Below are 25,742 nucleotides of genomic sequence, written 5' to 3'. Positions count from 1 at the left end.
ACTGTGGTCTGATGTTTATCTAATTGGGGGTCTTTGACATGAATCACATGTGGTTTATAGAGGTCAACATGGAACACACACTTGTAGTTTTTATCTGAATAAACATGTTATTGTAATGTTGACCCTTTCCTCCCCACAGTACAGTTACAGTATACTACTACATCTTTTGTATTTTTTTTTAATATATATTTATGTACAAACATTATGGTTTTCAATCTTTACACAAAAAAAAATCAATCGGATCAGGTGCATATCTCAGAACAGAGACATTTGATAGGTGCAGTGGACCCTCTCTGGCCTCGTACGTAATTTCCTGTTTGTGTGCGTCTGCGGGGCTGCTGTGCTGTTCTGTCGTCTGGCTCGGACGGAGGGCCTACACGCTAAAAGCAGGCGGCTAACTACATCAAAGGGATAAAGCGGCAACGTTGCATTTTTTCAAACGCTTTGGAAATTATTTTGATGGTTATGTAGAACATAGCAAGTCATCAAGTTTGAGCTCATTCGACCTCATTCGCTTGCTAGCCTGCAAACGCCAGAGTTAACCACTGCACCAACAACAGAACAAGCACGCCGCCATTGTTGTTGTGTGGGAAGAAAACAAGCTCGGCGAGCAGAAAGCTAAGCTGTGTGATCATTGACAGAGTTCAATACACACACGCTTGAAAGGATAACTGGTGGGGGGTTTCTATCGCGTATTACCCGCGCCTCTTCAAGAAACGTCAGCTGGAAAGGTCTTGTCACAGAAGGCGAGGTAAGAAAACCGGGACAATGCAGGACTAGCGCAACTTGCTAACTAACATGCTACCTAGCTATTAGCTTGAAAGCTACCATGGCTAGCTGCCTTGCTTGGTAGTGATGCAGTCAATGGTCAGTGCCCTCCTGACGCGCCACTTGGGCAAACTGCTGCCCATTGGGTAACGTTGAAGTTGTAATTTATTTATTTGCATGGCTAACGATCTGTCTGGGACTGCAGAAGCACCGCCAGGTGACTTTGGCCGTTCCTAAATTGAGAAAGCGTGAATATGGCTTAAAAGCGAAACGTTGGCAGCAGAAGTAATCAGCCAAAACGCTTCTAACATGTTGGTAAGGCTTTTCGTTTTTCAAACATTAATGATAGCATTATTTGTCGCACATGCTATTGATACAATATTGCATACCCCCCTCAAACTTGCACGTACACTTCCACTGTAACACTTGACTCCAGGTTACAGTTGCTGTCTGCTGAAAAAACATTGAAAAGTTGCAAGAAATGTGTGCAATAACATAATCGGTTGTGGCTCTTAATTGCTGACCTCAAGAAACACAACTTGTCGGTCTGGCCACTGAAATTAGTAGATGTAAAGTAATGAACAACCTATGGATACTCTTCTGATTCCCACGAAATAGCTTTGAAGTAGAGGGGGAAGCCATATTGATTTTTTATCTTTGTAAACAAAGCAGTTCAAATAGACTCCGTGTTCTTGTGGCTGTATGCACTGTAATATGAGGCCCATCATCAGTGATCACTTTCATTGAAATGCTTTGACATTCTAGTAATGCATATTGTCTCTATGTAAAGCTGTGGATTCAGAGGTGACCCTGATCACCAAGGCCATTTCACACAGGCAGTCAGTCAGCTAGAGCTGTGGGTGGCTATTAGATTTGACACTGCGTGCAGTGCAGGCATTTTGCTGATTGTTGGATCAATACAAACCACCAGTGGCATTGACCCCCACATTTGATCTCTCTACCAGGCAGGCATCACCAGAGTACCAGTGTCAGTGCCATGTGAATGACAGTGACAGTAGATGACAAGAGGAGCTGTGGGGGAGAGTGGAGCAGAATGGGATTTGTAGCACCTACTAAGGTCTTAGCAGAAACTATGCTACAGTAGTCTTGCCCCTTTGGACCTCAGTGCTGGATGGTCAGAGCGAGGTGCTGTTATGTGTCCCTGGCTGTCCCATGGCAGCAGACAGAGTCAGAGTGCATCACGGTTAGGATTTGAATCGATGATAACCAAGAATTACTCGGGTGATGGCCCAGACCCTTGGGCTTTGTGGCCAGACTTGTTTTTTTTTACACAGCCCTGGATGTAAATAGACAGGAAAAATAGAAAATCCCATTATATGACTTCACCTGATGATAATTAAGATGTTCAAAGCTAGGCACCAAGAGCAAGACACTGACGGTTTACTTTCTTTAGAGAAATCAGTTTCAGTTCTACCTTCACCTCCCAGGCTGTAGTTTTACTTCCTTTATGTCTTTGGTGTTGTTTATCAGATTCCGCTTGTACATGCAGAAGGCAAATGTGCACGAAGAGAACCTAACCAAGCCGAGGTTGTTGATGTTTTAACTGAGATACTGAGGTTTTGTGAATCAAAGTCATATATCTTGCTCACAATTTTGTACGTCGCTGAAAGTTTTTAATTATTATTTATTTATTTTTTAGAGGAAATAGTAACAGCATACTCCTCCCTAATGGTCATTCTAATGTCAAGTTATGTCCAGTGTCATAAATAGTTGCATGTTTCTGACATTGGTGGTTTATTGCCTTTCTTATATGATTGAGTTTTATAAACACTGTTCATGTCCTCAATGAGAACTTGAAGTCATGATGATGTAGCTATTCTAGGCAAAGATGAGGAATGAGGATCGTTTTTATACTTTATGGAAAATCTGGCATTCCTTGTCTCCTGAATTAACACATTTTTTCTCTGTCTCTTTTCTTTCCGTAGGTATTGTCTAAATAATTTATCTGAGCCATTTGTCTGACACTTGACCAATAGGACCAGTTGTGCCCTTTCCCCCGGGTTCCCTAAAGCCCTCCCCAAACCCAGACAGCCCTCTGCCCCGCCCCCCCAGCATGAACGAAATCAGTGTTGTGAGAGAGGGATGGCTCCACAAGAGAGGTAAGGCCCATTTTGGTACTGTAATACTAGTAATACTCAACGCATATGTAGATCACTCAAATTAAACGTACTAGGAATCAGTCAAACATAAATCCTCAGTTGACTTGACATCTCCCTTGTCCATTTCCCAAGGTGAATACATCAAAACATGGAGGCCTCGCTACTTCATCCTCAAGAGTGATGGTTCCTTCATCGGCTACAAGGAGAAGCCTGAGGTGGCCGGCGACCACAGCCTCCCGCCGCTCAACAACTTCTCCGTTGCAGGTCAGTTTTCCCACCTTGATGGCAAATGTCCAGACATGCCATGGATGCCTTGTTATGACATGTCATGTCACATGATGTCTGACTGTGTTGTGGTGGTGATATCTTGGGCCTTAATAATGTCCATCTGTCCTGCAGAATGCCAGTTGATGAAGACAGAACGACCCCGGCCCAACACGTTTGTCATCCGCTGCCTACAGTGGACCTCGGTCATCGAGCGCACCTTCCACGTGGACAGCAATGAAGAGAGGTGAGAGCAGTGAAAGGTCATGCATTTCAATTATTATTATTATTTTTTACTCATTTAAATCTCTGCAGGATTGCCTCTGGCAGTTATCGCAAAATCTGTTCTTGAAGTTTAAGAGTGATTTTAAGTGTAGCCAGATTGATAAAGAACCAGATCCCAGCGAAAATCACACCGTAATCATTTTAATGTTTCTCTATGAAAATGAGAATGATGTAAAAAAGTACTATTCCCTCTAATATCGCGAAACGTATCGCAATTGCAATATCAGTCAAACTTATTGTAGTTCGGTATTCTTTCAAAATCGTTAAGCCCTAATTGCCATTGCTTGCCACAATCTTATCATTTCACAAGACTTCTGTCGTTTCAGATTCGTATAGAACAGGTTCAGAGGGATTTAAAAGTGGCCACGACTAATTAATAATTATAAGTATGTTTTCCTCCGGTTCAGGGAGGAATGGATGCGGGCGATCCAGGCGGTGGCCAATGGCCTAAAGAGTCAGCAGCAGGATGAGGAGCCCATGGAGATCAAATTTGGCTCACCAAACAGCGGCGGCACAGAGGAGATGGAGGTCGCCATGTCCAAGTCCTGCTCCAAAGTGGTCAGTATTTGTACAAGCAGAGCCTGGCAGGTGGATTTCTTCCAGTTCAGACTTTAGGCATATCCCTCCCCCACAACCTGTGATTAGAAGGTTATATTAGTGCATTTCTTTTCTCTTCTGTCCAGTGTCGTCTCTCTTCAAGTGGTTATGCATGGCTTTGGCTACTAGGGCTGTCAAAATTGTCCCAAAATTATATTCGAATATTCCTTCTAAACAAAACGTATTTGTTTGAATATATTCAAAAAATAAAAATAAATAGCCATTTATCAATAGACTGGAAGGTGATATACTGATGTCACTATCCCTTGCTCTATGCGACTACAGTACGCACCTGTGTAGAAACCTGGCTAGGATGAGATGGTTTGTTCAGTTCTTCCCGCAGCACATCCACATCTCCTCTCAGCACTCATCAGACCTATACTTAGGGCTGCTCGATTATGGCAAAAACCATAATCAAGATTATTTTGATTGATATTGAGAGGACGATTATTTAACACGATTACTCATTAACATTGAGAGCATCATGAATTTATTGAACATTGACACTGGCTTTTTTTTTTACATTGGATGTTGCAAAGATTTAGAAATAAAATTAAAACTAAAATAAATATACAGTATAGTAGGCCTACTATGTTGCAGTGAACTGCCACAACCAACTGCAACTATTAATCTACATTCAATATATTGGTAAACATCTGAACTAGTAGTCCTTAAACCTCACACTAGCCAAAATATTGTCGCAGAAAATGACGTGTACACTATCTGTGATCAATCAGTGAAAACGGTATTTATTTACTGTTGTTTAATTAAGTGGAATGAAAACAGTCCGGACATGTTGCCCACAGCAAATTAGTGCTTTCATATTTCATCAAAACTAACCAAATGAGAACGTTATTGAGTAACGTTCGTTTACATTACATTAAATTACTAATTTCAGATGCTTTTATCCAAAGCGACTTACAATAACACGTTTAAGTTCATAATAGGCTACTGTTAATGTTTATCTGTGAGCTCTTCATCAGTAGGCTAAATTACGACCATCCTGCCTCGCTAAATTGTTGCTGTTATTTTAATTTGTATGTACAGTAGTGATGCAACATGTGGAAAACAAAAGCGTGAGTCATAAATATCAAAGGGTGTAATTTATCACGGAGAACATCTTACCGACGCAAAACAACGCTGCGCCATGGTGCCAATATTGCCAGGTGTGCCAACTACCTACTTTACGGAGGACTTTACACCTAGTAAGAAATAGGTGTCAAGTTGTGTCAATAGGTGTAAGTTCTAACTTAGCTGCTGAATATGCGATCGCATTGTAAAGTGTCCTGAATCGATGACTGTGTTGCGGTGGCAGGAGTTACGGGGCTTTGTCTTTTTGTTCGTTTATTGCTTGGTCATAGACCACTTTGTGAGTGGATTTCAAGTGATTAAACAAATTAGTCGTGTTGCTTTGGGGTGCAGCCACGCCCGCGTAACAAATCTTGCACACTGTCGTTTGTTCCAAGTCTGACTCGGCGAAACCATAGTGTTTCCACACCACAGACGTTGTTTTACCTCTCTTCTCGACCAGCGGCTGTCTTTCTGTGACTTATGTCATCTTCTTCTTGTGCTACCAAGGAAATAAGCGGGGAGGAGAAACGTGCCGTGGCTCTCTGTTCACATGACAGTCATTCACACCTCGAGCTGAAACGAAGCGATGTGTGTTTTGGGCTTTGGGGGAGGGGCCGAGCACACCGCTGCAAAGGAAAGGGTGCGCTCGATTTACAACACAAGACAGAACGAGAGTGACAAGAGCCACAAAATCGTTTTATGTCGATTATCTTGTTTTCATAATCGTGGAAAGCCCAAATCGTAATCTAGATTAAAATTCGATTAATCGAGCAGCCCTACCTATACTACACCAAAACCTTAGCTTTACTTAGCCCACATTATATCTTACTATGGCAAAAAATTTGGTTACAGGTTGCAAACTAAATTCACAACAGCAATGTAATAACAATTATTTGTCGAATATTGCTTTACTGCAACTGGCCACCTCTCAAGTACTGATACAAAACAGCTAGACGATCTCTTTGAGTGCTGCATCTTTTATTTTATTTTATTTATTTTTTATTATGTAATTAAGTGATTAACACATTTTCAGTGGCATCAAATGGCATGTTGCAGATATTAAGTTATTGATATCCTTCACAAGAGCATCAGTGTGATATGAGTGGCACCACTAAATGTAGGCATTTTTATCCAGGCTTATCTCTGCTGTTGTCTCTACAGACCATGAGTGATTTTGACTACTTGAAGCTGCTGGGTAAGGGGACGTTTGGTAAAGTGATCCTGGTGAGGGAGAAGGCCACGGGGATGTACTATGCCATGAAGATCCTCCGCAAAGAAGTCATCATTGCCAAAGTTAGTCCTCCTCACTACAATGATGCATTATGCATTTGTGTTGTTTTGGGACAATATCCCCCATCTAACCCTGTGTCTTGAGTTCTCTCATCACGTACGTGTGTGTGTGTGTGTGTGCGTGCGCGCGCGCGCGTGGCTGTGTGTGTGTGTTCCTTTCAGGATGAGGTGGCACACACAGTAACAGAAAGTAGAGTTCTCCAAAATACAAGGCATCCCTTCCTAACGGTGAGTTGGCAATGGCTGGACCGTTGCCGCACTTCTTGCTTTCCCAAAAAGGTCACTCCCCCAATATAATACTTTCACTAATTGTGTTGAACTTCCTCTGCAGACACTAAAGTATGCGTTCCAGACACATGACCGGCTATGCTTTGTGATGGAGTATGCAAATGGAGGAGAAGTGAGTGTTCTCTTTTTATGTGTTTGTTGTGTTCACATAGAAACGTTTGGAGAAACACTGCAACTGGCTGGATTGCTTTGCTAATCGATAATTGTATATCCTGTGTATTATTTTGAATATTATTTTGGTTGATTAATGAAGCAACCTAAACAAAACTAAGTACTTTTGTCAATGCTTATTTGACAAAATAAAACGGGACATGCAAGCCAGCTGATACTGGACAGATGCACACATGGGAAAACATTACTATAAAAGGTGATGGCTAAGGCTAAAATTTGAATCAAGGATTATTTTTAAACGCAATCTGAAGTAAGCTGACTCCTCTGTGCACTTCTCCGTTTGTTCTGCAGCTTTTCTTTCACTTGTCCCGGGATCGAGTGTTCACAGAAGACCGGGCACGCTTCTATGGTGCAGAAATAGTGTCGGCACTGGAGTACCTACACTCACGCAATGTAGTTTACAGGGATTTAAAGGTACGGTGTTCTCTCATTCCAAATCTGATAATATATAGTAGGTTACACAGGCTGGAGGTGTTATTAATTAATTAATTAATTAATTAATTCTGTCACAAAATCGAAAGCTATAGCAAGGCATTATTATGTTGACGGGTAAATATATTGAAAATGTTGTTGCAAGAACTGTGCTGAAAGCAGTCAGCCATGCTGGAAATCTCAGTGTTTCCTCACACCTATTAAAGTGCTGGGGTGCTGTTTTTTGTTTGCTACATTTTCACTGAAGGCATTTCTTGTTTGAGTGATGTACGCCGGCAGTGGTTCTTAAATGGGGGTTCTTGAGGGGGTTCCAGGGGGTCCCCAGCCAAAAGGGGGGTATATTTGTTTAGCTATAATTCCATTCATAAGTAACACAATGACTATTTTGGTCATGGGTTTTATACACTTTCTGTAATAAAACATCTAAAAGCATCATTCTTATCATATGGGGGACCGTGGGACAAAATCCTATCAAATGGGGGTCCGTGGTCTAATCTTTGTCAGTTTAGGGGTCCTTCATGTGAAAACATTTGAGAACCACTGATGTGTAATGGTGCTTCCACATGAGCAGGGGTGTAGTGCTGTGTGGGAGCGCAGGGGAGCGGAGCTCCAACACTTTCTCCAAGGGTTTGTTTTTACAATAGTAAAATAGGGGGCCGGGTTGTTCCTCATAATGGTGCACTCTCCCAGTTCTCCAGATGGCACTACACATCTGCACATGAGTAAATTCGCTGATGATATCATACTGTGATTTTGGGCCTTGGACCCTTCTGTGTACCACGATGAGGTAGACACCTTCATCAAGTGGCGTGACACCAAAAGCAGGCTTGCCACTATGCATACGCCTGTATGAAGGTAATGGAAAGAATGTGAGCGCATACAGAGCCTGTACGAGCAGGCAGTCATGAAAAATGCACATGCGGACCAGTGGTCTTTAGAATCAGTGTAAGTGTTTGTATAGTTGATATAGCCTGATGAAGACTGCTTGGTGGTCAACTTGGTGAGGAACCTAAATGAAGCTACATTGAGTGTGCAGTACTTTCTCCTATTTTCCAAGTTTGAGTCTTGGAACAAGCAACAAGAATCATTGCAAACTCTCTCGCATGTATAGATTTTATTGTGAGTTTTAGTGGTCCATCCAATTTTACACCAGACTTCATCTTTTTTACAAGTCCATAGACATACACAAAATATGAACAAAAATTAAGACAAAGTGCAAAGTTAAATTAAACATAAAAGAAAAAAAAAGTATATATTTTTTTATGTGAAGCAGCTGTCTAGCATCGTGTCAAACGATTTATTTTTTCTTTTCTTTCGCCTATCTCCTGTCAGGGACAATAAAGTTGACTCTGCTCTAAAATATTTCAGTCCTTTTTCTGCCTTAGTTGCCATCTAATGTGATTCTCTTCTTCCCCGTACAGCTGGAGAACCTTATGCTAGACAAGGATGGCCACATAAAGATAACAGACTTCGGCCTGTGTAAAGAGGGCATCACAGACGGTGCCACCATGAAAACCTTCTGTGGGACTCCGGAGTACCTGGCACCAGAGGTAACTCCACATAACATCAGGAGGCACCAACATCATCAAGATGTCTGATCAGAATAATGTCGTTTTACACTGACCGTCACAAACCTGGATGAGAATATGATAGACATTGGGTTTTAGTGTTGATTTGACTTAACCAGCATGTCAAGGTCTATTATGTTAAAAACATTTTGGAACATCTACTTTTGACTGTATTGCGGCAGGCGCGATGTGAACTCCATTAAGGAAAACCCATCAAAAAGATTTCGGCATCTTTTGCTCAAATTGAGCTGGTGCTCCTAATGTTTTGAGATGGGTAAAAATAGTGAGTGAAAATCTTAACTGATAGCCTTGCACCCTGATCTATTCATTGAATGTCTGCTAGTATACAGTTGATTCATCTCTGTGTAACTTCCCCCTCCCCCATTCCCGCCCTGTCAGGTGCTAGAAGACAACGACTATGGCCGAGTGGTGGACTGGTGGGGCCTGGGCGTGGTCATGTACGAGATGATGTGCGGGCGGTTGCCCTTCTACAACCAGGACCACGAGCGTCTGTTTGAGCTCATCCTCATGGAGGAGATCCGCTTCCCCAAGAACCTGGCTCCCGAAGCCAAGGCCCTGCTGGCTGGCCTGCTCAAGAAGGACCCCAAGCAGAGGTGCGTGTGTGTGTGTGTGTCAACGTTGTTCAGATTAAATGAGGATTTTGAACTCTTGATTGTTTCTGAACTTTTAGAAATAAAATATGCTTTGATAAGAGTCATTGTCTGTCATGCAACATAGAAGAACTAAGGTAGCCTATTTCCTAACATTTGACAAATTGCCCTGGAAAACTACCCCAAATGCCCATGAAACATATTTAACAAGGGCAAAAAAAAGCCCTTGTGATTTTTTTTTTATTTCCTTGGAGTACTAACTAGGGATGGGCAACGAATTATTATCAAGATCGACTTTTATTATTGAAAGTCGAAAATCGTTTATTGACAATCTTGTAGCCTGTCTCTTTAAGAGCAGCAAGTGACGATGCATGTGACGTTGCCCTGGCTGTGCACTGCACAGTCCGCACTCACGCAAGCAGCATTAGCGACAGTAGCACCCAGCAGCTTGATAGAAACGGTAGAAAGGAGAAATGGTGTCTACGTACAGATTACACCAACGCTCAGCCACAAGGAAAAGGGTTCAAGGCTCGTTAAAGTTTTTTTTTTCTTTCTTCCTTTATGTTTTTTGTAGGAGTGGGCGATTTGTTTTTTAAATTATTATTATTATTTTTTTATTGATGTTTATGCGTAAATCACTTGACATACAGAAATCAATTCTTATATGGTATAACCCATCCATCATCACATAGATTTACATAGCTTTTTACATACATTATATAAAAACAACATAAAGACAGAACAGTAAACAGAAAGAAAATTACAACGAACAAAAATGTTGATAGAAAAGAAAAAAAAATATATATACTACGTGATCAAATCTTATATCTCATAGTACTTGTTATATTATCAGAAGGGAAGAACCTAATTTAGTCTTTAGACCTTTCAGTTAGCTTCAAAAAGTGACCCCATACCTCAGTGAAGACATCTTCTCTTCCCGTAGCCCTATAAGTTACCCTTTCATAAGATGCTGTACGGCACATTAGTTCCAACCATTCCTTGAATGTAATGGGAATAAGTGATTTCCAATGTCTTAATGCAATTCTACAACCAGATATCATGGCCATTCTATACAACATCCCTTGGTATTTAGACAATATGGTATCTTTTGGTAACAAACCCAGTATGCATGTCGCAGGAGATTTATGTAGTTTTTTATTCAGTATTTCACTCAAAAATACTACAATTTTGTCCCACATGTTCTTAACCTTCTCACATTCATACAGTGTACGAGCGTACCCATATCTTTATCACATCTCCAGCAGGTGTCATTATTTCTCAGCTTAAGTTTGGCTAGCTTACTGGGGGTCCAATAGCTTCTATTTAACACTTTGTATACGATAAGTTGTGACTGTGCTTCTCGAGAGCATTTATGCCATTTGGCTACTAACATCTTCCAAGAGTCTTCAGAAATGTCTTCACAAATATCCTTCTCCCAGCTTAATTTCAGGCCTGTCAGGTTGGGTGCCTGATGATCTCTGATGACATCATAAAACCTTGATGCACCTCCCCTTTTAGAGCAGTCTTGATAAAAAATACTCCTTGAATCCCAGTTAATGGGTCAAGTGAGGAACTTGTCACAGAGGATATACAGTGCCTAATCTGCAAGAACCTATAGAAATGTTTGTTGTCCAATCTAAAGTCATTCTTGATGTCCTCAAAGGGTATTACCCCATCTTCTCCTGCTATGTCCCCTAGGACATGAATTCCCGACTTGACCCAGTCCTCCCACATGAAAGACTTCTTATCAATTTTCAGCTTTTTATTAAACCAAACGGAGGCTCTTGGTGTACGATATGGGTTAGCTCTAGTTAATTTGTGTGACTGGTTCCAGGTTTGGAGTGGGCGAATTTCAACTAGGGTTTTTGCTAGAAATGCCCATCCCTAGTACTAACTAACCATGTTAGTTTTTCAATTATTGTAATCTGTTAGTAGTTACATTACATATAATATTGTTACTCACTGACCTTTTCATGTGTACACAGAGACTTTATAAAATGGTGATGGAAATTTGGTTTAAAGTCATGGAAATCCATTGATCAAAATGTGTATGAACCCTGAATATACGTTTAGTGTTAATATAAATGCCAACCTGAACTGCTCAGTTGGTGAGCAGTTTGTCCAGAACTTGGCAAATATTTAAACAATAGATAAGGACAGTCCACTCTGAAAAATATTGTACATTTCTAATAGTGTTTGCATAATGTGTGCACTTGAGAGAAAAGGCTAAATCGGTGGTGATGGTGATTGCATTGTGTCTTCAGGCTTGGAGGCGGGCCGGATGATGCCAAAGAAGTGATGACCCACAAGTTCTTCACCTCCATCAACTGGCAGGATGTCGTCGAAAGAAAGGTGAGGGGCTGGGAGGACAGTGGTGGAGGAAAGGGGAGGGGCTGGGAGGACAGTGGTGGAGGGGAGGGGCTGGGAGGACAGTGGTGGAGGAAAGGGGAGGGGCTGGGAGGACAGTGGTGGAGGAAAGGGGAGGGGCTGGGAGGGCAGTGGTGGAGGAAAGGGGAGGCGCTGGGAGGACAGTGGTGGAGGGGAGGGGCTGGGAGGACAGTGGTGGAGGAAAGAAGAGGGGCTGAGAGGACAGTGGTGGAGGAAAGGGGAGGGGCTGAGAGGACTGGTGGAGGGGAGGGGCTGGGAGGACAGTGGTGGAGGAAAGGGGAGGTACTGGGAGGACAGTGATGGAGGGGAGGGGCTGGGAGGACTGTGATGGAGGGGAGGGGCTGGGAGGACAGTGATGGAGGAAAGGGGAGGTGCTGGGAGGACAGTGATGGAGAAAAGGGGAGAGGCTGGGAGGACAGTGAGGGAGGGGAGGGGAGGTGCTGGGAGGACAGTGAGGGAGGGGCTGGGAGGACAGTGATTGAGACGAGAAGGGTTGGAGAAATGAACCAAAAGACCTGCTGGTGTTATGGTTGCATAATGTAGCAGCTAACCCTCTCATTTCTCTCCACAGCTCGTTCCACCCTTTAAGCCCCAGGTGACATCAGAGACGGACACGCGTTATTTCGACGACGAGTTCACTGCACAAACCATCACAGTAACGCCTCCTGACAAGTGTAAGTGGACCTGTGGTCAGCCTGTGTCACCGTGCCTTTGTCCTGCCAAGGTTGGCCTTTTGAGAACATGAGCATTTCTGTCTTGTTTTGAACTTGTGGGTGTTTCTCTCTCTCTCCCTCTGTGTGCACTCCAGATGACAGCTTAGATGCAGAGGACTCCGATCAGCGTACGCACTTCCCTCAGTTCTCCTACTCCGCCAGCATACGGGAATGAGCGCTCAAACTCTTGAACAAGCAGGCAGGCTAACACACGTTCACAATCCCACACATACATACTTGCACTGCTGGGGAATTGGAATGACGCAAACAACAACTGGCACAAGACACATTTTCATTCAGTCTTTAACACAAAACACGCTAGCAGATCAGTGTGAAGACCAAGACATGGATCGTAGAGCATGAGATGAAAACAAGCCGTGGGATGACTGACCTCAACAGGTTTGTGTGTGGATAGACTGGCAGCTTTGTCCCGTATGTCCCAGCCCGCAGGACCTCTGCTGCACTGCACTGGGCACCACATCAAAGCCTCCACACTTCACCGTAACCAGGTTATGCCAGCAAAGTCCCACCTTGCCACCAGCTGAACCCATGCTACACACACACACGCACACACACACACAAACCCAACCCATGCATAGACTGCATTATGTACAAACCTACTTGATAGAATTTTAAAAAGTAGAATCAAATTTAGGAAAATGGAAAACATTTGGGGAAAAAACTATTTTTTTTCATTAATTGTTACGGTTTTAAAAGATAAAGCCATATTTCTGCAGAAAAGAAAAAGATTATTTTTTATTTTTTACAAGTGCTCTTTCTGGAACTTGCTGTTACAAATCAAGTGTGGGACTGTTCCTACAGTGGGACAACATGGAGAAGAGGGGTCTGAGTGGTATTGAGGGGATGGGGGATAAAGTGGTGGAGACCTCGAGGAGGGTTGCCATTTCTGTGTTTGCACTGTGTGTGTGTGTATGTATGTGTACGTATGTACGTGTGAATGAATGCAACGTGTGCATAATAAGAGTGCAGAAGAATGTATGAACGACCATTTGAATCTCAACCATCCATTTGTGTCTGTTTATGCATGTTTTTCAACTCTGAACTTTTGCTGGAAGTATTGACAAGAGAGGACACTACACAACGCAGTCGACAGCCTTTTTAAAGGGAAAAAAAGTGTTCGGGGAGATTAATTTGAGCTAAGGCCGGCTGCCATGGTGTTAACAGTGAGGAAGAAAGGATAAGAACAGAAGCTTGACCACAGCACTCTAGGCGAGTCAGTCCCCCCCCCCCCCGTCTGGAGAGACCCATCGAAATGAACGCAGACATCCACCAACCGTCCAGTAGTTCTCACTCCCTAGCCGAAGCAGGAATATCCTGAAGAGTCATCAATCATTTCTTCAATCATTTGTTCACTTTTTATTTGTAATATATCAGTGTATTGATTTTTTTATATATATTTTTAAAAAATACACATTTGAATGTTCCCGTATTTAAAGAATGGAGAAAAAAATGGTTCAATCATTGGTAAATGTTTGTAATGAGGCCAAAATCTGACTGACTTGGTGGAAGTTTTTAACACTTCAAATGATTCCACATTTGATGTTTAGGGTCTTTGGTTTGTGTTCTCTCTAAATGCTGTGTTTTGAGTACTTAAAAATCCACATTGTCCTGCGTCTGTGGAGAATAGACCGGAGCCAGTGGTGAATCATTGTGTACTCAAGGATGTGTGCTAGACCAGCGCTTCTCTCAGTGACGTGCCGCTGTGACCCAGCGGGTCTGCTGGTTGACACTCCAACCAAACTCTGCATCAGCTGATTGAGCCACATTCAGCCAGGGCAGGGGAGGGGGCAAGAATCGGCGAAATCAGCGGCTGTAGCATTTGGTTGAATTGAAAACCTGCAGCCCAGGTTTAGAACCGCTGCTCAAGACGGCAAATTGAAAAGTGCTCATGTTGGCGTAAGCATATTATTATATTCCATATTGCTGGAAGAGATGTTGGTTGCTCTTTGAGCTTCACTAAAGGAACATCAAGACCTTTTTGTTTTTCATTGTTTTGTTTGTTTCAATTTGTTTTTCTCCCCTTTTTTTGTTCATCTATTCCATAAATTTTGGAAGACGCATTGTCTTTAAGTATATATTATATAAAATATATATATTAAAAGGTTTCAAAACATGTTTGCTTTCGATTTGATTTAAGTTCTTCATTTCAGGGGTTTCCATTAGAGGATTTATCATTTAGTCAGCAAAGACCGTAGCCTAACTGTCACACATTTTTGTGTACCGTTGTTTTTAATTGGCAGTTGAGTTTTGGTCAGCATTATTCGTTACCTTAGCAAATTAATTGATAATTCACTGTTCTCTCAACATTGAATTTAAATGGTATGTTTGGAGGGTGGGGGTGCAAACCGTGTGCTTGCTATGTTTATCCCATGTTTCTCATGTTATTTCCCATCATTACCGTCTATCCCCACGAAGAAAAAAATACATTAAAACACTTTCACGAAAGCTTAAATATAAAAACGTGAAAAATTGATGTCCGAGCTACATCATACTCAACTACAGAGGAAAATATTCTCCAAACTAAAGCAGTTCAGTTAACAAAAAAAACTTAAAAAGACGTGCACTTTTCAGTGACCAAATGTGAAAACTTACCTGTTCCAGGTATGAAAGCCTATTCCGATGCATTGATGGAACATGTGAGTACTGAATGTTGAATCAATTATGCAAGGTTTGATGTCTTGAGGAATTTGCAAGATTTGACAGGAAACATTTTAATCAATGTTATTGCTGAATAACTTATGCCACTGAATCCACCAACATTGTCCAGGACATTTTTTTATGTCTTTAGTGTAAATGGTTTAGTTAGAATGTATTGTTTGTTCTGTAGTGTTGAGAATAACAATGATGAAATTGAAGGCCGCCGAATGCCTTTAAGCATTTACCATTTGCTGGAATACCGCTCATGTCACATCTCCAGTTTTATTCAGGTTTGTGTGTTGTGAGAGGGCGAGTGAGAGCGAGATGTTTGAATGATCAGGACACAGAAAATGCAGCAGGTTTTGTGGCCCCAGTAACTTCCTGCAGATGGTGATATGATGGGGATGGCTTTTACCTAACAGCTCACAACTTCAGCACCTCTTTCTTCTCACTGGCTCAGGCATAGCCAACATATTCTAGTCTAGTTGTCCACCTTTGGAAACGGCAGGACCGGATATCAGAACCACTTCACTGATGGACTCTACTGTATATTTGCCTTCATTGTTGTCATGGCCATAAGGGGGTGCTGCAGAACTTTTGTAATATTGGTTGTGAAGCCATACACTAAACCTCGCTGCTGGCCACACTTTGTGAAGTAGTGCTTTAAAGCTGAACATGCAAGTAAATACCCCTGACCTCTCCTGTAGGCATACACAGGCACAATAAGCACCTCCTCACTATTATGTAAATACCAAAAAAAAAAAAAGCTTGATTGTGAATGCATCATTAGTAGAAGGGGAGGACTGCAGCTTTGGAAGTCTGATTTGCAGCTTTGCTGGCTTTTCCTTGCTTCTCTGTATATTTGAATGTGATCAGCAGCAGTCACGAATGTCACACTTGATGCTGGTGTAACAAGATTTTTTTTTCTTTGCTTGTTGCTATTAGTTGAGGGTCAGAGGGCAATGAGAAAAGCAATCTTTAAGGGGAGGACATTGTCCTGGTAGACAGTTTTCAGCCCCCCCCCTTTGCAAGATTTTACAATGTAACGGGTGATACCTGCTACAATATGGTAGCTTATAACATTTGCAACTATAATGTGCCAGTAAAGGTTTTTACTGAACAAATATGTGTGTGTCTCCTTTAATGTCCTGTTGTTGCTATTTATGTTCTTATTGCATGAACTTCCAAGAGCCCATGGAGGTGCAGCAGCACATGTAAATGAGTTCACCAAAATTACATTTGAATGTTTGCAGTATAGTTAGAGAATTTTAGCAAAATGCTTGGACCATCTGTGAAAAAATTGACTACCAATAGCTTTCTTCACCAATGTGTTCTTATAGGTGTCTAGAATCACCTCTCAATTAGTGCAAACCCAAATCCTCGTGGAAAATCCTGGTTGATTATACACTGTGCTTTACATAACAATAACCAATATACCAATATCATATGGTCAGGGAGACATTTTTACTCAAAAATAATGTTTGGAATGGATTCAGCACCCCTGAAAACCCCTAGTTAGACACCCCACAAGTTCATTTTAGACTTTTAATTTTTATCATATTTTTCACCCAAGCCCTTGGGGCACCTTAACTTTGATTGGCTCTCCAGGATTTTCCACGAGGATTTGGGTTTGCACTAATTGAGAGGTGATTCTAGACACCTATAAGAACACATTGGTGAAGAAAGCTATTGGTAGTAAAATTTTTCACAGATGGTCCAAGCATTTTGCTAAAATTCTCTAACTAGTAGGCTAGTGGTGCACCGCGGCGCCACTGATGTGAAAATGTTGGCAGATAGGCTACCAATAAACAATATTAACATTGCTGTTGTGGCCGATCACCGATATTTACCAATGTCGATATGATCTGTAGCCTATATAAAAACGTCTAATCAAATGTGCATATACTGAAATGGTAATCTTTTTTTTTACACTGAAAAACACAAACACCGTGAATTTGAACAGGTAATCCATTTATTTTTTTCAAAAAACATTTGGAAAAGCCCATATAAATCATAGATTTACTGCATTGTTTCCTCCCATGTGAAAATATTGGCTGATAGGCCTACTATAAGGCTGATGATGATAAACTATAATTAAGCTAAATCAATTCAACATGAAGGTCTAGACTAGGGATTGTCCTTTTGGTTGACTGGTTAGCATGAATATATGTGTTCGATTTTGGAATGATAGACGGGTTCAATTCCCCCTGTGCAGTAACAACATATGAACCCATTCAGGGTTGATGCTAGAATGGGTCGCCCAGAGGGACCTCATGTGTTGGTCCCTCCGGACGATCCATTCTAGTAATACCGGTGTCATGCCGAGTTTTGCACCCCCGCCGAGAATTGCACCCCCACCATATTTTGGGGCTGTTTTAACTTAAAAACAGGGATGCAAATGTCGGCAGGTACAAACCGCCGAGATGTGCACCCCCCTCCATAAAGCCAGGAAAGATCCCCAGGTCTCGAGGTAATCTGTACCCGGATTTTAAGCACCAAAGTCGGCTTCCATGAGCCAGAAGAGAGCCCCAAGCATGGAAGTCACCTCCACGCGGATCTAATGCATCAAAGTCGGTCTCCGTGAGCCAGGACAGACCCCCTGGCTTGGAGATCACGTCTACCGACAATTATATCATTTGTAAACAGTTAAGTTTCCATATAAATCATTACAATATGCTCCCGGAAAGTGGGGATGCAATTCTCGGCGGGGGTGCAAAACTCGGCATGACACCGGTCTCCGTCTGCGCATCCCAATCAGTGGCCCGCCCACCTGTGTTTATTAATGGCCCTGCGGGCGGCATGGCGACTCTTTCTGCCTCTACCCTCCGCCCAGACCACCCGTGTTAAGTAGCTGCAGCAGGCCGAAAGGGGTACTCTGTCTCCGGCTCTGACCATGGCCAGGACCGGGCTCTGCGACTCCATGCCTCTGCTGGACTTACACAAGGTAAGGTTCTTCTCCTACAAACGTTCGACATGTTGAGCTGGAGATCCCCAGTAACCTAAAGCTTAAACTGGGAGATGTGTGCATGTGCTCGGCTTATTTCTCTGATATGTGTGTTTTTTTAACGACCGTCGTCCCCCATGTTTCTAAATTAATGTTAGCATAAGTTCCCTAATAAATTGATGGCAGAGTGAATGGTGAGACAGAGGGATGTGGTGGTGAAATTGTTGCTTGCACAATTTCCAGCTGCTTTCAGCTAGCACTAAACATGGTTTCAGGTGAGCTGCTTTCCCTCCAGTTAGGCCTAATTGCATTCACCTGGCATCTCAGGTGTGAATCAGACCCTGATTGATAGCTGGAGTGAAACTAGCAGGACCTTTGCTTGGTTCAAAGGACCAGGATTGAGAATCACTGTTTTACACATTTATCAAGTTTCAATCGATTTGTTTCCAATGCTGACCCCTTGGCCATTGCCAACGACCTCACACAGGGCACCTTGTAAATTGGGGTCATTCGGAAAATGAACAGCAACTCGTATCACAATCACTGTTTTGCCACTGTAATGGTAACTCATGGGTAGGCTGCCTGCCCTTTTTGTTAATGTCTAGGATGGAATCATGTGCTATCTCCCTCTCCCCAGGTGGAAGAGAGGCGTGCCCCCCTAAGAACTTGGGCTAATGTCTGTGGGCCTAAGGATCGCTGGCAGGCCCAGGAAGGAGATGAGCTCAGGATGGCCCCCTTCATGATGGAGCCAGAGCGCAGATGGGTATGCTTCCACCGCCCACACATGCACATGTGTATCTCTCCCCTTAGCTCTGGATTCTGTTATTGCTCGCATGTCACTCTGACATCATTCAGGAATATATTAAGAGACCATGACTTGGGTCTAGCAAGGTTTAGAGAAAAAAAACGGCCTGTTTGTCGACGGGCAACAGATGACGCAAGGTACAAGCGGGGGTATGCTTGGCGTCCAAACTGCAGTATAGAGGAAAAGAGGACACCATACCCAGACCTGAGTTTTATGTGTGTGTAGTCATGTTTATAGTCATGTCGGGGGACTCAATATAGATAAGTTGATTTATTCTATTATGCAAACCAATGAGTCCTCTATAAGTTTTTTGCTCTTTTTGCAACTGCTGTGCCTGTTGCCTAATGCACTTTTTTATACTTTTTTTTTTTTTTTTTTTTTGTGATCCTTTTAAATGTCCATTTTATTCCCTTTTACTTTTCCTGTCATCCATTTTATGTGAAGCACTTTGAATTGCCTCTGTGTATGAAATGTGCTATACAAATAAACTTGACTTGACTTTCATATACTATGTATGTAGGTCAGCAAATGGTGTTCATCATTTGCTGGTGTTGCACTCATCGACTGTTGGCTGCTTTGGATAGGAGTAATCAAAATGCATTAAATATCATATAATTGCATCTGTCACAATAGTTCCATTTACAATCGGCATGCATATTTGCACTGATGACATTTGAGGTGTTGTCTGTCTGCAGAACAGGAGGTTATCTGTGTCAACGAGTGACGGCATCATGGAGTTCCATGAAGACAGTCGGAGGCGCTCTGCTGGCAGTCTGCTCGATGTCCAAGGTTCTCAAAACTTTCTTGGCACACAAGAGACCCTCACATAGCTGCACGTCTTGTGGAGACTTCAGTTTCCCACCTACAGTTATTGGATTTGGTTTCAAGCTGTTAGTATGAAGAAGCCTGTAGGCAGAGTAGAGGTTCTACTTCCAAGGTGCATGGAGAAAGGTCAAGGGGTCAGAAACTCCAGCAACACTGGTAGTATAAACTTTAACTTTCTTGGACCAATGCGTTTTTTGGCTTGCCACCCACTATGACCCAGATGAAGCTGAAAAGTGTTGCTGGAGTTTCTGACCAGTATGAAGAAGCCTGTAATCGGAAGACATTTCCTTTCAATGTTCTCAAAGTGGGGATGCCGGTTTGACATGATTTAGTGGTCTTTATGTTGGTGTTTTCACAAAATATGAATTTGCACATAAAATTGTCATTTGAATAGCGTTTTCAGTCGGAAATCTGAGCCCCACGTGCATTTAGACTTCTAGTGTGCCACGAACAAACCAGCACAGGAGGTGGGAAATGACAGCAACACTGTATTTGACTGTTGATGCTGTGAACGATGGAGGAATGAAATCTGCCTGTTGGTGTTGTTGGTGTTAGTCTTTCTCCTTGTTGTCCTTGGCTTCTTGTGTAGCAGATGGGTGTCCGGAGGAGCCGGCATGTCTGTACCCTCATGGGTTTCAGGGCCACCACAGCCTGCAGGCTCTTGTGCCCAGCTTGCTGCGTCGTGAAGTGGAGATCGCTTTGGAGAAACTGGACCTCATCTGCGACCGGACGTATGCCTGGGACATCTTCTCTGACATGATGGTGAGACCTCAGAAGCTCTCAACTTCTGCTCAATATCTATGCGATACTGCGTGGATGTGAGTTCATACAAGATGCACAATTGTGGAATGCTATCAACTTTATGCGATGACATTATCAAACTAGATTAATCAAACGGTTGATAAAAATTCTGTTAAGTTTTTGTTTTGGGCTGGGCCTCCTGTAAAGTTGAACCCTTACTTGCACCCCTCTGGCTCCAATCCCTCTAATCTAGTCATCACCCAATTGGACTCCAATTATGGCTGTCACAATATCACATTTTCACTACACGTGACCAAAATAACTCACGATAATATTATCGTGATATCTATAGAAACAATTAATAATAATAAATATAGCCGCAAGCAGCAATCCCAGGGGTTCAAGCTTGGTGAAGGCTGAATCTGTTGCCCAGCCTGTCAAGGTGCATTAGCCCAGGTCAACTGCTGACCTACCTCCAGGTAACCACAGTCTTTTACACGAGATGGATTCACCCAGGTCGACTGACCTCCAGGTGCATATGAGCTATTGACCCAGTGGTATGGATGGTTGGAAAACAGGAAATGGGGTGTTGGTTGTATCGCCGGAATTTGGTAGTTATATATTTTTGTTTCTGAGTAGTGGGTGGGATTTCTAACGTATGTGCAAAATGTGGTTGCTGTGGGGCTTAGGGTTTCTGACGTATACACCATTTTACGGAAGGAAAATAAGAATAATAGTGAAAGAAAGGAACAATAAACATAGCAATTACAATAAGGTTTCCAGCCCCTTCGGGAGTTGAACCCCTAATAATAATCATCATCATAACATCATAATAATCAGTCAAATTCACCTTTAACTATTGTGTTTATTGTCTAAAAAATGTTTGGGCAAACACGAGTGTAGGGAGATGGCGAGTCTAACCATAACTGCACACAAGTGTACAAAAAGAACAGTTGGACTTAATGGATAATGAAATGGCGGTTTACTGAGTAGTGTCTGGGGGAGGAGGGAGACAAAGCGAGAATGGAAAGAAACAAATTATTTAAGAGGTGGGAAGTGTCCTTCTCATTGCACTGGGCCTTTTTAGTGATTATTATCTCCACCAGACGACTGCCTGGAGGGGGATCATGTGTTCGGCCATGTGTGCGTTAACCGTTGCATTTTGGCTTTTGGTTTGGCCATGTGCGGTGCCTTCTAGTTGAAATTGAGATTGTCCTCCTTGTATGTGTTCCTCCTGCAGAGACATCAGTTCCGGTACTCTTTTCCCAACGCGGACCTGCCCCGCCCCTTCACAGACACCACCCGCACTGTCCTGGTGGAATGGCTTATTCAGGTTCACGTGAGTGTTGCGTTGCCGGAGCCTTTTTAAAGTGAAGACTTAAACCGAGGCTCATCGTGAGAGTCAATGATGTTCAACTTTAGGGGCACATGCTTACAATCTTTGAATGGATTGTAACAGAGCAATTAGGTACATTTGTCTGATGGCGACGCATTGAGTTCGATGCCCAGTTGGGGAAGCTACTTACTACTTACAAACATGAAGGAAAAAGTCTGGCGTTTAACCTAGAAATGGCCTGTTTGGGTCCTTCCAGGAGCTGTTGAATTTCCAGGAAGAGACCCTGTATCTGGCCGTCCACCTCCTCAACCGCTCCCTCCGCCAGATCAAAGTGTCCACAGCCAACCTGCAGCTCCTCGGCGTGGTTTGCCTCTTCCTTGCTGCCAAGAAGGAAGAGTGTCTCCTCCCTGAAGTAAGCTAGATCCGCCCTACCCAACTGTAGTTGGGTTAACCTGGTTGACTCCACATGGCGTCAGCTTCTCCTAATTCTCTGCGATAAATACAATCACTAGATTGCCATTTGTTGAATGGAGCAAATGTTCTTTGGAGTGTTTAGTCTTCAGACAGTGATGGCCTGAAAGCAGTGAAGGTGACTCAAGGGTCTCGCCACAAACCAGCTGGGTAAATCTGAGAAGGAGATGAATAAACCACACTTGTCCCTTTCTCTGCCTTGAGAAAGACTCGTAACCAAGTGGAACTTTTCAGTGGCTGACAGACGTTGGTAGTATTGGGACTTGGAAATGGGAATGTGGGACGCAGGGCAGTATTGGGACTTGGAAATGTGAATGTGGGAAGCAGGGCAGTATTGGGACTTGGAAATGTGAATGTGGGACGCAGGGCATTCCCGGAGAAGCTCGGCCATCCTATCCTGTAAAGTTAAAGGGGAATGAGTGGATTCTGTGCCATGCGACCCATGGTTCTGCAATACTGCTTGCTAGCTAAAATGAGTGAAAACCAGTGTTGGGGGTAACTTGACTCATTACAAAAGTAACATTACATCTAATGTATTACTTTTAGAAGTAACTCAGTAATATAACTTATTACTTATAGGATTTCAGTAATATTATACCAGTTACTTTGTCAAGTAACTCAAGTTACAAATTGAGTTACTTTAAAAAAAATCAAAGCACATATTTAAATAAAGATAGTCATTTCCTAATCAAACTGTTGTTTTTATGCAACAAAAAAAAACACTATAGATGACCATAACAAAGGAAAAGAATAAAATTAAAAATGTTGGATTGTTTACACTGACTTGAAGACTGTTTATTTTTCGGGGTGGTTCCGGGGCGGCAATGTCATTCTGCTGCTGTTATTTTGGTAAAAGTAATGCAAAAGTAGTGTAATAAGTAACTAGTTACTCTAGTACACAGAAAGTAATATTGTAAAGTAACTTATTACTTTCAAATGAAAGTAACTAGTAATATGTAGTATATTACATTTTGAAAGTAACTTGCCCAACACTGGTGAAAACGCAATGAGGCTGCGTACTTCACCCATGATCAGAAAGGGTGGAGAAATTCTGACCACAATATCTTATTTTTTGGTGGATGTGTATGTGAAGACTTGACACATTGTCACAAGTAGGCCTAGGTGTCAGTAGTCCAACATGTAATTCTTTCTGAATACAATTATGGTTTTTGCTTGAAATTCTTCAGATAAGGTTGGATCATTCATAGTTGAGGTTAAATTATATGACGTGTACTTCCTTTAAGTATGTATTGCTCGGTAAACAAGAGATGGTTTGCCGAAAACAAGTGCCTTTCGCCCCCTCTCAATTGTTGCTCTTCTCCCAGGTGTCAGGGCTCTGCTACCTGATGGACCACAGCTACAGTAAGCACCAGCTGCTGCGGATGGAGCGCAAAGTGCTCTGCGGGCTCAAGTTTGACCTGACCTACTGTCCCCCTCTGTACTTCCTCCTGCTCTCTGCCACCATTGCTCGCTGTAGCGCCAAGGTGGGTCCAGAGCCATGTAGATAGACGAGTCCCGACATCTCCATTCACTCCAATGGACCAGTTTTTTTACTCTCCAGAGTTCCAGGAAGTAAGGTCCTGGATTAAGCAGCACTGCCGAGTTGCAGCAAAATAAGACAGTTTGTGTTTGTACTCTGAAAGGGTTTCCCCCCCATTGAATCAAATTGTACATTTCCAGCTTTATTTTAGCATGCAAAAGTAGCGCAAGACCCATTTCTGGCTGTTCATTGGCTAATGAGTCTCGCATTTTGGTCCTCCGCTGACGCCACTCTCTCTAGAGCAGTGGTTCTCAAATTGTTTCACATGAAGGACCCCTAAAGTGAGAAAAATTAGACCACGGACCCCCATTTGATAGGATTTTGTCCCACGGTCCCCATATGATAATAAGATTGATGCTTTTAGATGTTTTATTACAGAAAGTGTATAAAACCCATGACCAAAATAGTCATTGTGTTACTTATGAATGGAATTATAGTGAAAATAAATGACCCCCCTTTTGGCTGGGGACCCCCTGGAACCCCCTCAAGGACCCCTGGGGGTCCCCGGACCCCCATTTGAGAAGCACTGCCCTCCCTAGAGCAGAGGTTCTCAAATGTTTTTTAGCCAAGGACCCCTTACAAGATAGAAAATATACCGGGGACCCCCTCATTCTGATTTGTGATTTTGGGCTAAGCGTAATTGTTGCCACGGTAACGTGACTTTTAATTTGATAGGTTTGTTATTAGAATGTAATCCATTAACCATTTTAGGTTTAAAGCATAAACTATTTTCGTTGAACTATGAAGATTTTGCAAAAATATATACGGTATATATATATATATAATTTTTTTATTACATTACATTTACATTACGTCATTTAGCAGACGCTTTTGTTTTGTCCAAAGCGACTTACAATATCACAATTTGTCAACAGTAGGCCTACAGAAAACCACTATGCAACACAATCAATGACAGCCAAGATATTTTGATAGACTAGCACCATGTAGGAAGTAGTTTGAGAAGGAATAAGTAACATGTAGCATTTTATTTTATTTATTAAAAAAAAAAAAAAAAAATTACCTGAAAACTTTTCGCGGACCCCCTGACAAAGTGCCACGGACCCCTGGGGGTCCGCGGACCCCCATTTGAGAACCACTGCTCTAGAGGACACTAGGTGGGTCGACATGGTCTGCTGGTTTCTTAATCTGACTTGTCTGCCACAGTTTTTTGTGTACAGCAAGCATCATTGGCCAGCTGTCAATGTGACTCATGTTCCTGTGTGTGTATATAGTCTATAATAGTATCTTCTCTGTGTGCCATCAGGTGGTGTGGATGGGTCGTTATCTGTTGGAGCTCTCTCTGCTGGAGGGCCAGTGTGTGGTGTTCCTGCCTGTGCAGTTAGCAGGTGCTGCCCTCTGCTTGGCCCGCCGAGTACTGCAGGAGCCCCCCACACCGGAGGGGGAGGCGGCCTGGTGTCTGGCCTCCAGCATTCATGTGGGCAGGTGTGTGGAAACCCCCCCAACAGCACTGGGTGGTACAGTAGGGGTATACGGTTCACACAATGCTTTTCTGTCGATTTGACCCCTGTGTCCTTTTGTCTTCCAGTGAAACGACCCTCCTGAAGATCATGCACATCCTGGCAGGCGCCGCGGCCAAGGCCCACGGCCGAGATACTTGTGCTACTTTTAACAAATTCTCCTGCCCAGAAACCATGCACATCAGCACCCAACCTGGTCTTCAGAATGCCTCTGGTCTGCTGGGCCTTCCTACTGTACACACCTGACGCTCCCACAGGGGGAGAATCGTATTCCAGAGCTTCAAGGCAGAGCTACTAGACCAGTGTCACTTGAGGATGTCACTCCCTCGTCAAGAGTGATCAGAGACTCAGTCAGGCATGTTGAGGAATTGCAAGGCT

At 42.8% G+C, this 25,742-nt stretch overlaps 2 protein-coding genes across 2 annotated transcripts; both read left to right on the top strand.

Annotated features, from left to right (window-relative positions):
- The first annotated feature begins 366 nt into the window (after positions 1-366).
- Positions 367-16,313, top strand: akt2 (v-akt murine thymoma viral oncogene homolog 2). Its single transcript, XM_083637766.1, has 14 exons — positions 367-751; positions 2,715-2,888; positions 3,021-3,152; positions 3,288-3,399; positions 3,845-3,995; positions 6,267-6,398; positions 6,558-6,623; positions 6,727-6,795; positions 7,146-7,268; positions 8,708-8,836; positions 9,254-9,468; positions 11,730-11,817; positions 12,425-12,527; positions 12,662-16,313. Exons 2-14 carry the CDS (start codon positions 2,843-2,845, stop codon positions 12,739-12,741), a joined length of 1,446 nt encoding a protein of 481 aa, XP_083493892.1. The 5' UTR covers positions 367-751; positions 2,715-2,842; the 3' UTR covers positions 12,742-16,313.
- A 1,737-nt stretch (positions 16,314-18,050) lies between these two features.
- ccnp (cyclin P) lies at positions 18,051-25,617 on the top strand. The gene is made up of 9 exons (XM_083636591.1): positions 18,051-18,168; positions 18,806-18,931; positions 19,669-19,762; positions 20,388-20,560; positions 21,780-21,878; positions 22,132-22,287; positions 23,672-23,830; positions 25,151-25,329; positions 25,433-25,617. Exons 1-9 carry the CDS (start codon positions 18,118-18,120, stop codon positions 25,608-25,610), a joined length of 1,215 nt encoding a protein of 404 aa, XP_083492717.1. The 5' UTR covers positions 18,051-18,117; the 3' UTR covers positions 25,611-25,617.
- Positions 25,618-25,742: the final 125 nt, after the last annotated feature.

This window comes from Poromitra crassiceps (genome assembly GCF_964638095.1).
Source record: "Poromitra crassiceps genome assembly, chromosome: 5".
Classification (NCBI taxonomy): Eukaryota; Metazoa; Chordata; class Actinopteri; order Beryciformes; family Melamphaidae; genus Poromitra; species Poromitra crassiceps.
Note: the sequence above shows the minus strand (reverse complement) of the source record. Positions and strands in the feature narration are given on the sequence as shown.

Bases quoted from the DNA above. Each gene is read 5' to 3' on its own strand.
- akt2 (XM_083637766.1), top strand. From the start codon at position 2,843: ATGAACGAAATCAGTGTTGTGAGAGAGGGATGGCTCCACAAGAGAG. The intron at 3,153-3,287 runs GTCAGTTTTCCC...TCTGTCCTGCAG, and splicing joins CAACAACTTCTCCGTTGCAG to AATGCCAGTTGATGAAGACA. The intron at 8,837-9,253 runs GTAACTCCACAT...CCGCCCTGTCAG, and splicing joins CGGAGTACCTGGCACCAGAG to GTGCTAGAAGACAACGACTA.
- ccnp (XM_083636591.1), top strand. From the start codon at position 18,118: ATGGCCAGGACCGGGCTCTGCGACTCCATGCCTCTGCTGGACTTACAC. The intron at 21,879-22,131 runs GTGAGTGTTGCG...GGGTCCTTCCAG, and splicing joins AATGGCTTATTCAGGTTCAC to GAGCTGTTGAATTTCCAGGA. The intron at 22,288-23,671 runs GTAAGCTAGATC...CTCTTCTCCCAG, and splicing joins AAGAGTGTCTCCTCCCTGAA to GTGTCAGGGCTCTGCTACCT.